The sequence below is a fragment of the Oncorhynchus mykiss genome, chromosome 30 (assembly GCF_013265735.2).
Source record: "Oncorhynchus mykiss isolate Arlee chromosome 30, USDA_OmykA_1.1, whole genome shotgun sequence".
Lineage (NCBI taxonomy): Eukaryota > Metazoa > Chordata > Actinopteri > Salmoniformes > Salmonidae > Oncorhynchus > Oncorhynchus mykiss.
The window spans coordinates 14,367,404-14,382,754 of record NC_050570.1 but is presented as its reverse complement, the minus strand read 5'-3'; the positions used below and the strand labels follow the sequence as shown (position 1 = coordinate 14,382,754).

At 43.2% G+C, this 15,351-nt stretch overlaps 1 protein-coding gene across 2 annotated transcripts; it reads right to left on the bottom strand.

Annotated features, from left to right (window-relative positions):
• Positions 1 to 1,320: 1,320 nt before the first annotated feature.
• LOC110521390 (transcription intermediary factor 1-alpha) lies at positions 1,321 to 12,729 on the bottom strand. 2 transcript variants are annotated; one of them, XM_036969157.1, is made up of 18 exons: positions 11,875 to 12,729; positions 11,393 to 11,511; positions 10,381 to 10,528; positions 10,004 to 10,136; positions 9,686 to 9,802; positions 9,421 to 9,535; positions 8,857 to 9,003; positions 8,576 to 8,690; positions 7,875 to 8,275; positions 6,705 to 6,854; positions 6,111 to 6,210; positions 5,728 to 5,782; positions 5,476 to 5,611; positions 4,836 to 5,194; positions 4,386 to 4,524; positions 4,163 to 4,237; positions 2,701 to 2,856; positions 1,321 to 2,473 (listed from the first exon to the last, which is right to left on the bottom strand). In XM_036969157.1, exons 1-18 carry the CDS (start codon positions 12,134 to 12,136, stop codon positions 2,207 to 2,209), a joined length of 2,994 nt encoding a protein of 997 aa, XP_036825052.1. In that variant the 5' UTR covers positions 12,137 to 12,729; the 3' UTR covers positions 1,321 to 2,206. The 2 variants fall into 2 exon arrangements, with proteins under 2 accessions (XP_036825052.1, XP_036825053.1); XM_036969158.1 differs by having other exon boundaries at positions 11,797 to 11,932.
• Positions 12,730 to 15,351: the final 2,622 nt, after the last annotated feature.

The following is a 15,351-nucleotide window of genomic DNA, read 5'->3' as shown; positions in this document are numbered from 1 at the left end:
GACCATTTCCTCTCGATCTGAACTGCCAGTGTTAGCCTACTGTTCTATAACAGCCAGGTGTTGCGTAAATGTGGTTACCTCAATGCATGGATTGCCAATTAGCTTATAAGGGGGAAAATGCGTTAAATGATTAGTTGATTAGTTTACATGCTAAAAATCATAACACGTAATTGCGGCAGAGGCGTTTTATACGTGTGTTCCCCACACATTTTCTGAATGACTAATTATTTTATTTCCCACATAATGCCTGTGGACAGCTTGCCATGGGCACTTGATTAACCACTCATTATGTTTCTCAAACTGTTAGAGGGCACAATCCCTTTGAAAGCTACTCACACGCGCGTGCGTGCGCGCGAACATACACACACACACACATCCTCTGCCATGTGCCAAAATTTGCAAGGAGGTAAATAATTGATAGATGGCATTATAAACCTTTCATACCAAACTAAGTCTTTCTGCAAATTCAATCAGTCATCTGGCGTTGGGTATGCATGGTGAGAGAGCCCAGAGTAAACAATCATCTAATCAGAGCCATGTGTGTCCCCCCTCCCCCTCACACACACCACATCACACAGCCCCTCTAGAAACATCTCCAGTGGCCATGCATGGCTAATACTAGCACTCTTCTGGATGTGCCTCCCTGTGCTGCTAAGGCTAGTCACTATCGAAATTCTCTGTACCCTTGCTGAAATGAGGAGAGTTGGAAGTGTCAACTAAGTGCATCCTGGCAACTTTGGGGGGGGGGGTTCATACGTTTTCAGAAGATGAGCAGGGACTCCACTGTCCTCATATTATGGGGAAGCTTGTTCCACCATTGGGAGCTTTGACTGGGCTGAGTGGGAGCTGCCCTCCGGTAGGGGTGGGAGGGCCAAGAGACCAGAGGTCACACACACCACTTTCCCCTCCCCTCTCCTTTTCACCCTTTAACGAGAAACAGCAGCTCAGGACAAACTCAGATCTCTTAGGTAGAGGAAATTAGAGTGGCTGAGGTCACTTTTAAATGGTGCTAATCTTCTAGAGGACACTGAAGTCCTTTTGAACCACAACCAGACTGGTCTTCCACTCTCCATGTCACCCAGCATCAGGCCACTAACATGTACTGTACTGTTGGTTATCTGGACCTGCCCTTTGGTGCCCCATGTCATGATGAATTACTACAGTAAACTTAAAAGAGGATTAGCTATTATTTAACTATTCCAACTGTGATAGATATATTCATCACCAATAGATTACATTTCCTCACCCTATAAAACATGTCTTACTGTAAATGCTGAATGAATACCACACAGACCCCAAACAGCAATAAGAATCATAAAGTAAGATAATGGACATTGTTTATTTTACCCTGTAAACAGCTGCAAGTAAACTTGCATGCAATAAGTCTTTTTTATGAATACAATATTTTGGTTTTCATAAGTAGCGATGGTTTGAAGTCATGAGAAAACATAGCAAATGAGGTTATTTGGGACTGCATTTTGTTGAAGATTTACTTGCCTGGTTTAAGTTAATGATCATTGTAAATATTTACATACACTGCATAAAAACCACTACAACAATGTAAAATATAAATACATGACACATTGAATGGCTCAATGACAAAACAATGAGGGAACAAAGAGGAAGTTCTATTGTTGCGATTAATAAAGTAGGCCTTGTGTCATGCTACCAGCCATCACTGTAAACTAGAGTCAAGGCTACCGTAGGCCTGAACAACTAGACCTCGCACAGCTGACATGTTCATGAAACTAACACTTCATACAGTCTTCCAATAACAACTGAAATAGTCTTGTGTTTTATCAGGCTGGTTTGATACCTTTGACGTGTTTTCACTTTACTAACCTTGTAACAGTTCCTATTCCCCAGAAGGTACACATACTCTGTTACAAGAACCATATCCACACAGGCTGCTGGATAATCAAACACCTTCTGTTTTCATATTTGATACTCAGGGTCTTTAGTCATAGCAACACTATATTAGTACAGCCTTAATGTAAACCAGTCTTAAGCAGGTATAGTAGGAGGAGGAAAGGATTTTGGTACCCTGCTTCACTGTTCTTTTGTGCAAAATGATTCAATCACAGAACGTTATTTTGGCACATTTAGAAAATCAGACTTTCTCAGAGAATAAGATGAATTACTAGTATAGGCTAGTACTGGCAGTGTTATTGACTGATAAAAGTTGATGAGATGACGATGTGCACGCTTATACGGCCTCTTCCTCTCCCTTTGGTGAGCTTAGCTGAGCAGGAGTACACAACTCCTGGGTCTCAGAGCACCTGCGCTGATGCTTTGCATGCTGGGAACTCTCCTCATCAGGGGTTGTGGGAGGGGGAGGAGAGACGGGAGGGGTCACAGAACTGATGACCTCAGATTTGACCTTTGGAAAAATCCGTTCAGGGTAGAGTAACTTCAACTGCTCCTCAAAGAACCTCTCCAGGTTTCTCCCTGCAGTGGCAACCTCAGTGTCAGCCTGGCATGGGAGGAAAGAGACGACAGATGTATGTAGTTGTTTTACCTACCTTAGTTGAATGCACTGACTGTAACTAATTCTGGATAAGAGCATCTGCTAAAATTAACATGTAAATAACAAACATTGTAAAAACTGTCTATCCACACACATTAAGAGCTTAATTAACACATCTGTGTAAACTAAGATAAAAGGACTCTTCTGGAAAACGTTAGTGCTGTCTAGTCTACCTCATTGAATGCTGCACAGTTCCTGAAGATGAGTCGGATGTCTGATACAAACTCAGAAGGTGTCTGGTAGCAGGGGCTCTCCCTGGATTCCAGCTTGCTCTTCACAATGGACAGAACCATCGGCGTCTTTTGGGTCTCCTGGTTCTCTGGCAATATCTACAGCAAAAGACAGAGGCTATCACAATATACAAAACAACAAAAAGTGTTTCTCTCCATGTCCCTCATCATGGCTATATAGTGGATGATAAACCAAGGAGACATTTCAATCCAAAAACAGACCTAACCTGACATAACCTCTCTATATTGATCCATAGACATCATTTGGTACAGTAATGGTAAGCCTATGTCAATGTTTCTCCTATATTAATTTAGCAGCGCCACAAAAATATGATTACAAAAAAATGTCATATTTCTACCCAGATACGCTTAAGATCACAGTGGCAACATATATTTGTAGCATTTGAGGCATTCAATGTATTTTCGGGTTTTCAATGAGGTAAATGCAGATGGGAAACACTGTGACTCAGCCGATTACTTAAAGCCGCTATGCTGCATTAGTTGAGCAACAGCTTTTAATGCTTTAAAAAAGGGAAAATTCTATTTCAGATGGTGTCAACATAAATTATTTTTGGTGTAGAGTGCCTATTTAAAAAGTCACCAGAAACGAGCTTCTCACAGTTTTTGTACAAACATTCCTGGGGGGGGGCCTACCTCCTAGCCTATGCACTGAGAGACTTTTATCGGTATAAGCGGCCAAAGAGCAAGGTGGAGATATTACAATACCAATACCATATTGTTTTTACAGATGTTGGATCTTAATTTGACCTATATTGTCGCAGCAAAATAATCCTGCAGCAACACAATTTAAAAGTTTAGTCCATAATGTTGCTTGATAGATAGGTGGTTAGGTAATTAGCTGGCCAAAAGTAGACTACATGAAAAGTGCAATACTGTATATATGTAAGTGTGGGTTTTCAGTGAATTTATGTAAATCAAAGCTCATCTGCATTTCATGCGGTGCAGGGAAATTATTAGCAACAAAAGTGTGATCAAATTAAGATCCTCATCTGTACCTATTAAATTCTGTTTATCACCACATGGACGTAAAGGTAAGGAGTTAATTTTTGCGATTGAGCATTAGTCTCTCCACTCACCAAGGGGGATCTAGCCTGGGATTGAGCATTAGTCTCTCCACTCTACAAGGGGGATCAAGCCTGTGATTGTGCATTAGTCTCTCCACTCACCAAGGATCCAGCCTGGGATTGAGCATTAGTCTCTCCACTCACCAAGGGGGATCTAGCCTGGGATTGGGCATTAGTCTCTCCACTCACCAAGGGGGATCTAGCCTGGGATTGGGCATTAGTCTCTCCACTCATCAAGAGGGATCTAGCCTGGGATTGGGCTTTCCTCTCCACTCACCAAGGGGGATCTAGCCTGGGATCGGGCATTCCTCTCCACTCACCAAGGGGGATCTAGCCTCCTGGAAGTCAGCACTGAGCTCACTGCAGTACATCTTCAGCAACAATCGCTCACATTTCTGCAGAGAGAGAGAAATACAACACACCAAACCTTTACATTATATCAACCCCAGAGATTATGTATTGTAATAAGATAAAATCTTAAACACCTCAGGTAGGCCTGAGAAAGTATTGTATTTTTCAAGTACAGTACAGTACAATACTGACCCGTTTGTCCACAGGGCAGAATCCTCCCTCAGAGTCTGGTTCCTCCTTCACTGTTCTGGGCTCTAATCTGCTGATGTCACAGTCATACACCACCTCAGGCACTGACAGGTCACGGCAGAATGAGCAGAACCACTCCCCACTGAAATAAAAACAACAGCAAACCAATAGAAACTTTAGTTTAATAACAACATTATAGCATCAATTTCAGATAACCAATCCATTTCATTTAATCCCATTTTAGGGCAGTGCATTAGATACAGTAGGCAATCTGACCCGGTGAGGGCCGATGTGAGTGCAGGCTTTTGCTCCAACCAAGCAGAAACACACCTGATTCTAATTACCATAGTATTTACAATCATGTGTGTTTCTGCATGGATGGAGAAAAAGCCTGCACCCACTCAGGCCCACCAAGGGTAAGATTGTCCACCTCTCTCCTAGGACCTATAGTACCTGGGTAATCTGAAGAGGGTGGGGATGTGGCAAGAGAGGTGGAAGACTTTGGGACACTTGTCACAACACAGTAGCAGCTCTCCTCCATTCTGACACACAGCACACCAATCCTCATTAGGGTCCTCTTCTGGAGCTGGGCCCTGACTGCCTAGCTGCTGCTCTGCCCCCAGAGAGTGGCTCTGCTGTGGGGCTTGACTCAGGTCCCCTGAAGGCCCTGGAGGCTGTGGTGGGGCCTGGGCCTTTTCCTCTGTGCTCTGACAAGAAATCTGGACTTGTTGTTCCCCTCCATCTTGCCGACAGGTTTGGGCCTGGACCCCCGTGCTACTGTCTGGGAGGTTGGCTCTCAGGTTACCCTGTACCTGAAACACACACAAACACACTTACTTAACAGAACACTCAAAAACAGAACAGTGACCTCTCAGGGACCACCCAACAGCAATCCTGGTATTGAACACTATTACGACATCACAGTATATCATTACTGTGCTGTTACCATCTATAAATACTGTGGCTCAAAGACAAATAAATCACCCATTCCATTTCAAGTAACATGCAATAGGATGTACATGTAATCATTATTATAACATTGTAATGATCAGTTATGAACATTTGTCTATTTCCAGTCCATCCGTCCTCTTACACAGCTGATGTCGTCCTCTGGCTCGTCTTTTATGATGATGATGGGTCCAGGCGATGCCCTTCGTCTCCTCTTGGCAGCTGATCCCCCAGCTCCATACGCCTTCTGCTGTGTCTCCAGAGGTTTCCAGGAAACAGTCCTTCAATCAGCCAATCAGAAGGAAGGTGAGAGAAAGAGAAATATAAAGATTTTTTTTATATATCAAAACGTCATGCCTGTATAGAATTCATGAAGAATGTGAAATCATTATCTTACCCTGGTTTCTCTTCACAGGATATAGCAGTTAGTCCTGCATGATGATGTCCTTGTGCTAAAGGAAGATAAATTGTATTCCTCATACATATTACGGGGATGGAAATTAATCTAGCCTGCTTGACCGTGACTAGTACTTTTCAGACCGGGCTAGTAGGAAATGTGCCAATCTAGCCTGCTGACTAGTGAATGTTTTGTATTTTCAAATATGGCATAGAACAGATTTTGAACCCGGGCTAGTAAACATTGACGTCTACTAGCCTGGCTGGACAGTGTCCAAAATCCTGAACTTCGATCCCTGGTCATATATACACGAAGCTTTGGATTTGTTTTCTTATATTTTGTTGTGTAGTATTAGTAGAGTAGTACACAACACCAATACATACCAGTTCTGTATGGGAGGGAAGCTGGTAGGGTCTGAGGGAAGTTGGGTCTTATTATCTGGACAGGGCCTCCAGGGTGCTTGTTGTGATATGCAGACTCCATCTAAAAAGGTTTCACAACATCAATTAAGCTGCTAACAATCTGATTCTTAACAACATCATGCTACAGAGTGATATGTGGATGTGAAATAGAGCTACAGTTGTGATGAAGTATACTGCCACCCTTGCACGATTCACTATTTCATCTCAAATAAGTTGAAATTAAGAAAATGTTTAGTGTACTTCACATGTATATTTTTGATTTTCACCTGCACAGGCCCCCCCCAAAAAGTATCTAAACTGACATTTAGATTTTTCAATTCAAAGTTTTTTTTAATTGCCTGGACTAAATTATTCAGAATTCAAATGAATTGGTTGGAGGCAGGTGATTGTCCTTTATTGTGGAATTTATATCACCTGTGGTAAGTGGCAGGTGCCTACAGGGTAGAAAATAGCCATTCAACTCCGTTTTGAAGAGAGAAAACAGAACATTCTGCTCCATTACACTCCATTGTGAAGTGCAGGGGTGCCTGTTTATTTGAACGCAGCTGTATGTACCTGTTGCTGTCGCAAGTGAGGAGAACTGAGGCTGCCGTTGCTAGACAGTGGTGCATTGTGGGAGAAGTGAGGCATTGGGTTGAATACGTCCATGTGTTTGAGTGCATAGCTGCTGGGGCTGCTCACCAGGCCTCTCAGTGATTGGACAGCCTGTGAGTGAGAGAGACAGACAGACAGTTGGAGACAGAGTCGGACAGAGCTATGCCATCAACAATCAATGTCATATCTATTCTTATGAGTCAATGGTAGTGACAGACATATTAAATGGTGTATCGTCAGTCTGTAATTGGTTTTGTCTGGGAAAGTAGTCTGTGATAGGTTATGTCTAGGATAGGAGCCCCTGGCTTTCACAACACAGAGCAAAACAGAAGACAGAACACAAACAAGCCACTTGTGAATGTTCCAGAATGTTTTACTTCAGCACGTTGTTTTGAAACAGCCTTCTTTGTTTGGTCTAGATCCAAGCATGCAGGTTCAACAGTCAATGGTGAACATTGGGGGAAAAATGCATAGAAACTTGAATTTTGAGTTCCACAGACAATATGATGAGGGGTTATATAACTAAAGATAAAGTTTTACACTGTTTTGTCAGAAATGTACTCATGAAATAATGAGACTAGACATTGCCCTGACCAACCATTCCCTCCTGACACTGTATATAATTCAAAACAGTGATGACACATTATAAAGTCAAACTGAACACAAGGCCTAGCGTATTAATGATCTATAACGTGGCTGTTAAAAAGAACAGTGCTTCCAGGCTCCACCTCAACAGCTTGTTCACATCAGCCATGACGCAACTCTTGTCTGAAATCTACAGGCCAGTGGATTGTCCTCTTGATCTTCCTGTATTTTAGAGCTCGTGTAAAACAGCCTCAGACTAAACACTGTAGACCAGACATATCTATCATCATCTCTGGAGGCTTTGGGTCTGTTCTGTATCACACGTGAGCAGCTGCACTGAGATTTAGACTATTTTTTTCTATACATGTTTTTTTTTTATGGTACCTTATGACTCAAAATGATCTTGACAAGTCAAGACATAAATTGCCCAGGATGTGAAGGCTGTCTGCTCCATTTGGGAAGACGTCATCCACTGTCTGCGCCTGTTAAGAATCCCTGTCAATCAAACTGACACACACACACACGAGCGTGCACACTCTTTCCCACCTGGGGAGGATATCCAGGACTTGGCAGGGTGCTGGTGGGACTAAGATGGATTGCAGGGGGGGCAATGAACCTCCGGCCCTGCTGTGGCATGGGGGGGAGACTCTGGGAGGGAGAGCCACCCTGGAGGGGCCCTGGAGGGGGTCTCTGGAGCCGCATGCTCTGGTACCAGGCCCAGGGTGGGGTCTGGGGCTGCCAGTGAGGCTGTTGGGCTAGTTTCTCCACCTGCATCTGGAGCTGAGCCAGGGTGTTGTGGTTGTGGGGGGCCAGGCGGGCCTGGGAGAGGCCTGGGGGCAGGCTGTTGGGGGAGCCTGAGGGGCCCTGCCCAGGATGGGGGAGTTGATGAGGGATGCCCTGGAAGCTGCCCAGCTGGGGGCCTGGGACATTCTCCACCACTAATGAGCCTGAGGGAACAGGAAGAGAGACGGCTTCAGCATTACGGAAGAGGTAATACACTGACCTGGTACAGATCTTTTATTTCAGAAACAAACTGCACCATACCAAACACATACAGTACAACTAATTACAATACTACAACCTCAATTTGTGCAAACTGCAACTGCTCATTTAAAACCACTACTGACACACTCCTTGTCCAACAGATCATTTTCTCCCCCAACATAAAACACTCTAATTTAAATTTTTCAATTAAATAGAATTCTAAGATTTCAGTGTAGCCACTCTCATTGTGCTTTCTCTCTTACCCAGATCGACATTTGAAGCCCAGAAGCCTGACCGACACTGGAAACGCACAGTGCTCTGCGGTACAAACGAGGTATTGCATTTAGCCCGCAGCAGGTTTCCGATCTGAAACAGAATCTGCAGCAGAAGGGATGTTATTAATAATTTGGAGAAACTGAGAAAACACAAGGCATATGTTCTGCATTTCATCTATGCTTTACACCATGGGCTCCTGTCTGGCTTTAGGGATAGGGGATGCCTGGGAGTCAGTGGACTGAGGGAGAGTCTGGGAGGGAGGTCTTACCAAACGTTTGCAGTACAGGAGAGCTGTGCCGCCGTTCCTAGCTGTCGCCCATTTTGTGAAGTTGATCACGTGATCCAGGTGTCTGGACAGATAGCCAATATCCTCCTTCTGCTTCTTCAGACCGCTCTCATGATCCTTTGTCAGGCCCTTCGGGGGATAGGAAATAGATGGAGAAGTCAGAATCTGGAGAGAGGCTATAAGGACACTCCTGACCTCTAAAACAACTAACCAAAATCTAAAACTGACCCCTACTTTAACCAAACCCTAACCTTAACCTAATTTTAAACAATTCTGGAATTAAATATTGTTTTGCAGGTCAGGAGTATCCGTATAGCCTTTTCCCAGAATATGTGGCATTGTAACACTGCCTTCAGGGTAAGCTCCTGTCATGACTAGGGCACATGATAATCAAAACATTTGTAGGCCTTGCCATTTCCTCCTGCTCTCTGCACTCATAATGAATACAAAGAAACCTGACAAATCCTAGAGTCGGAATAGCTATGGAAACGTGAGAATAAACAGAATCATCCTAATGTTAGAGGTGTGATTGTGATCATACTGTACCTCAAGCTGATTGACAAGAATCTTTCCCTTTCTGTTGATCTCTAGTATCAGACTACAGATGGACTTCTTGATTTCATTGTGAACTGATATGCGGTTCTCATCAACTTGAAGGAGTCTGACAAACATGAAAGACAGACATGAACAAATTCATCTTACGAAACAGAAAACGTATTTGGATGCACGATGGAAGGACAGTGTTCACATTTCACTATACATCGTGTACATGTATACAGCAAGCATAGAGATTCTCAGATGCATTGTTTACCCATTGTTTATGGAGTTTGACACATCTTCAATTATCTTCTTTTTTTCCAGCAGTTGACGATTCATATCCTCCATATAATGTTTGTGATTCTTATAGGCATCCTCCAGAAACTGGTAACTAATTAAAATATCATAGTTAGTTATTTAATTGTTACAAAATCATTCAAATCCACTCAAATAAAGGACAGCTTTAGTCACTATAAATCAATTAATTAATATATAAATCAATATTTATTTAAATAGCAGATTTCGCTCAAATAAAAATGTGCTTTTAGATATATCTTTTTTAAATCAATAGTGGCACATCAGTATTCAGTACTTGTGGTCCTTGTGCTTGAGTAGCTGACAGTCTCGACAGGTTGGTAGATCACAGGTTTCACAGAACAGCTTCAGGGGCTCCTGCTTGTGGACTTCACAGAACACTGGCCTATGAGTGGAAACACCCACATACTCTGGAAAACCAATAGGAAAGCATTTAAAAGCCAGAAGTTAATCTTACTGTAACCAATTCCAATCTGTCAGCTACAGTACAGGTATGCATTTTCTCTCAGGCTTTCTGTACTGTGTAGGAGGATGTGAGCATTATTTTCACTGAATCAACAAGAATATAATGTAAATAGAGCTTCTGCTTGTTGTTCTATAGATATTTCCTTGACAATCGTTGCTGCCTCAGTCAGACTGGAAGCTGTACTGCACCTTGAGATACATCCCCCTTCTGTCTGATGGTGTGGTCTTTGGTGAACTTGACCCTCTGGTGGGCCTCCACGCAGGTGGCACACATGAACTCCACACAGTCCACACAGAAACCTGTAGTCTCTGTGTTGTCCTCACAACTCATACATAGCTACGGACAGGGAAGAGAGTCCAGTCAGACAAACATCAACAGAGAGACAGGTATACAGACCAGTCAGACACATACATAGCTACTGGCAGACAGGTAGAGGGACCAGTCAGACACATACATAGCTACTGGCAGACAGGTAGAGGGACCAGTCAGACACATACATAGCTACTGGCAGACAGGTAGAGGGACCAGTCAGACAAACATCAACAGAGAGACAGGTATACAGACCAGTCAGACACATACATAGCTACTGGCAGACAGGTAGAGGGACCAGTCAGACAAACATCAACAGAGAGACAGGTATACAGACCAGTCAGACACATACATAGCTACTGGCAGACAGGTAGAGGGACCAGTCAGACAAACATCAACAGAGAGACAGGTATACAGACCAGTCAGACACATACATAGCTACTGGCAGACAGGTAGAGGGACCAGTCAGACAAACATCAACAGAGAGACAGGTATACAGACCAGTCAGACACATACATAGCTACTGGCAGACAGGTAGAGGGACCAGTCAGTCGTATTACTTTCCACGAAAGTTAAGTCAAATGTGAATTTTAACTTATTATGCCTCAGGAGAGAGAATATCGGTTAGAAAGTAAACGTTCGAATTTAGAGCCTGAAATCTGCCAAAGACTAAACTGTGTGTCTGTGGTAGTGACATTAATGTTGGAGATAATGCCAAGCTTCAGCTTTACATCTGTATAATGCTCATGGGCTACTAAGCTGAAAAACACCCGGCATCTTGGTGAAATGGCTTGGTAAATAACAGAGATCCAGGCTGCTGAACAAGCTTTGCTTGGGTTATCCATATGTACAATCCAGCAGTAAACTACATTGACCAGTATTTCCACCCACCTGAACAGTCCTCTCCACGGTGCTGCTGGAAGCCTCCACTGAGTCCCTCACAAAGAAGTTCTCCATCACGTCCACCTCCATACACTCCTGTCTGCACACCGGACAGCGAATCACATTCACTGTAAATGGGAAGATGGGCAGACAAACACAACATGCATACATATTGAATGAAGTTGCACACACAACTGAAATGGTTAAATATCTCCAAGAATGCACAAGAACATGAGATAAGACTCCTTCCCTCAAACCCCACTCATCACATGTCTGAAATTGTAATCTGTGCATTAAATTCCTCTTGGTAGATGCAATGACTTCCAATACAGTTTCATTGTTTTAAATACATCACAGACAATTGCAAATCACACGATAGCATCCTATCTTGCACAGACTGCAATTTTACACACCCGGATGCACCTCCCCTTATACAGTCATTGGGATGCACTGTCTCGCGTATCTATAGTTTGTAAACATGAGCAGCTCACGTGGTTTCGTCGAGCTGTTAGTGTCTGGCATGGCCAAATTCCTGGAAGCCGACGGCAAACACTTCTTACAAAAAGAGTGGAGACATGGCAGAAGTTTTGGTTCTCGACTGTGAAAGTTTAAATGACACACGGGACAAGTGTCCAGAAAATTCAAGGTGCCTGTCCGCTCGTTGCAGGCGTTCGTGTTCTCCTGAACTGGCATGCTCTCTGCTTCGTTCTCCACAATAATGACAGCATCATCGGACTCTGCACCTTCATCCATCGCTGCTTCACTTTTATTAAAACAACAGATAAAGAAGAACCCCTGTCTATCTATGTCACCTGACAGTGAGCTATCCAAACATGCAGGTATTCCCAAAAATGTCCATTCAAAAGAATATAACTAGTCTAGACATCCTTCGTTCTCGTCGGTGTTGTGTTGCCTCCGGAACACTCCAATGTCTTCTTTGGTCAACATCCGCGTGCAGATGAGATCCTTTTTGTCAAATGCTTTCAGATATTCAGCATCAGCAGCACTACGCATTTATAACTGAATTAAATCCCTCGTTTGCAAACACACAACAAATATATAAGCAATTTATATGATTGTTTGCAGGCTACAGTACTGCACAACAGCGCGTATGAATTAAATCAAATCCAGATGCTGCTTGTATATTTCTCCCAGACTGCTCCTCGGCGCGCAAGCTGCGGTATCTGAGATGGGTGGGGTCAGTTGCAGTAAAGCCCTGTGATAGGAGGGAAATGTGTGCTCCTTTCAAGCGCGCGCTTGTTCCCATAAATTGAATCAAATTTAGGGACAGATCCATCACAGAATTTCTAAACCATTGTCTCGCGTCTGATAGCGCAACGGCCGTCTGCACTGATGACGTGTCGCGTTAGAATGACGCCATCTGACGGAAGACAATGGAGACCGTTCATATGTAGGAGGGTCTTTTGTTTTTATATTGGTCATAGGAGGCTCTGTACATGTATGATGTCCCTGGGACATTGCACATTAAAATGTAAATACAAATGAAAATATAATAATATTGAGCGAATCACCCTCAACTGCAAAAGTTTATTCCATACTGTAATTGTATTTTTAAGGTAGACTCAGCAATAAGACATAGATGCAGAAAGTAAACAGCATAGTGGGTCAATTTCCGCAATAACTAACAGCGTGAGGCTCAACTTCTCTGCTGTTTTGGTGCGTGAAGGGAACCTGTGCACATGCGCATATACTGTGTGAGAGCTCAGTCTTTGCGTCTCGCTCAACTCAATATCCACGTTTCTGCTTGTGGCAGAACCGTCATTTAGCTGAGTCTAGCTTAAAGTCCTTCCGACACTGTACATCTGATTCAGTCTTTTACAATTATTGCATGACACACTGTGCGCTTTTACCAAATTCAAATCTTGATATCAACCTGGCCAGATTGTATGATTTGCTTCAGTTTTGTAATTGAAGTCTGCAATTGGCTTGTGAGGCTAGCTAGAGTGTCTTCATATGTGTCACTCAGCAGGGGTCATATGAATATATATATATTTTTTACAAACAAAATTCCACTATGACATTGTGGGGTATTGTGTGTTGATCAGTGAAACAAAACCTAAATGTAATCGATTTTAAATTCAGGCTGTAACACAACAAAATGTGCAAAAAGTAAAGGGGTGTGAATACTTTCTGAAGGCACCGTACATCAGCCAACATAGTCAAACTGCAGAGGTGCAGATGTGTATATGATCTGTGCTAGCACCAGCAGCACAAGCCTCCTTCTATGCTCATGTACAAATTATGAGTTCGGAAAAGCTGACAGTATGCATCTTAGAAATAGTTTTCACGTACAATCTTTATATGTCCGAATTTAGAATCAAATAGGCTTCCCAAAAATAACATAATCACTGTGGTGGAATGGTTATTTTGATTGGCGATTTTGTGCATTTTATCAAATTCCCATCAGGTAACCTCATTTCAGATGTGTCATGTAAACAAGAGTATTAGGTAAATTGTTCTTCTTGCAAAGCATGAGCAGTGGTGTTGAACTCATTTTGCCCCGGCGGGTCCATTTGGTCTTCAACAAGGTCCATAGGGCCACACTGAAAATGTGTTATATTTCCTCAACATCAATGTTTATTTTTTTTACTCAAACCACCCGCAGGCCAGATTGGACCATACGTTTGACACGCCAACTATTATATTAATCTGACTATTCACAATAATCATATTGTTCCTATTGGTCAGTCAACGGGATCGGCTCATAACACCAGCCACATTACACGATAAAGGCTCCAAATGTCTGACACTACCAGAACTTTATCAGAGCCTTTGTTAGAGCATACGACCGACCGCATGTAGTGGTACTTAATCGGCAGACCTAGACCCTGTCACACTGAACGATCCAAGACATCCGACAATCGTTTCCGACAATGTGGCCATTTTTCCTGAAACTGCAAAATCGTGGCATAAGGCGGCTAAAATCGTACAGTATGTGCAGGCCTTTAGTTGAATAACCAAAAGTGTACTATGTCATCATTCACCCTACTTTGTGGGTTTTCTAGTCCGTTTTGCTCAGAGAGCAGAGCACTGAGTGACACAGAGAGCAGAGCACTAGGCAGATCATTTTGCTCTGAGTGACACAGAGGGCAGAGCACTAGGCGGGTCCTTTTGCACTGAGTGACACAGAGAGCAGAGTACTAGGCGGGTCCTTTTGCACTGAGTGACACAGATAGCAGAGCACTAGGCGGGTCATTTTGCTCTGAGTGACAGAGAGCAGAGCACTAGGCGGGTCATTTTGCACTGAGTGACACTTAGAGCAGAGCACTAGGCGGGTCATTTTGCTCTGAGTGACACAGAGAACAGAGCACTAGGCAGGTCCTTTTGCACTGAGTGACACAGAGAGCAGAGAACTAGGCGGGTCATTTTGCATTCTGGATTAAAGGTAATCTCAGTAGATAATACATCAGCCATTACGTTTCCTAGATAGGTAAGCCCCAGCCTCACCTCTCCCATAGTCCAGAGACTAGGGATGAGCAACTTTGATAGGGGTGGGGGTGTAAAGGGACATTTTAATTGTATGTGTCCACATAACTGAGTAAGTAAGTGACTAACCTTGTGAAACTGTCCTATTATAATCTCCTGTTCTTGGGAGTATCATCATGTGTTGCAAACCAGCTTGCTCCTGTGCCCTTTTATAGATAAAAGGAGAACTGAGAGTCCCGCCAAAGAAATACAACTCATCATGAGTGGCCGCAGTAGCTTGCAGGTCTGCATACCCACATCCATACCTACACATGCAGTCAGAGCCAGCCCTAGCCTTTTGGTGGGGCCTTTTGGTGCCCCCCACCCCCACACACACACATTTTACCAGCCCCTAAGTTTTATAGTTCATTTCCTGCAATTCTACACATTTTGCCATAGGGTGGAGAGAAATATTTGCAGTTTTTAATACGATATCTGAGTGAAGGTGACACATTTATTCTATTACAGACACTTTAATGCAT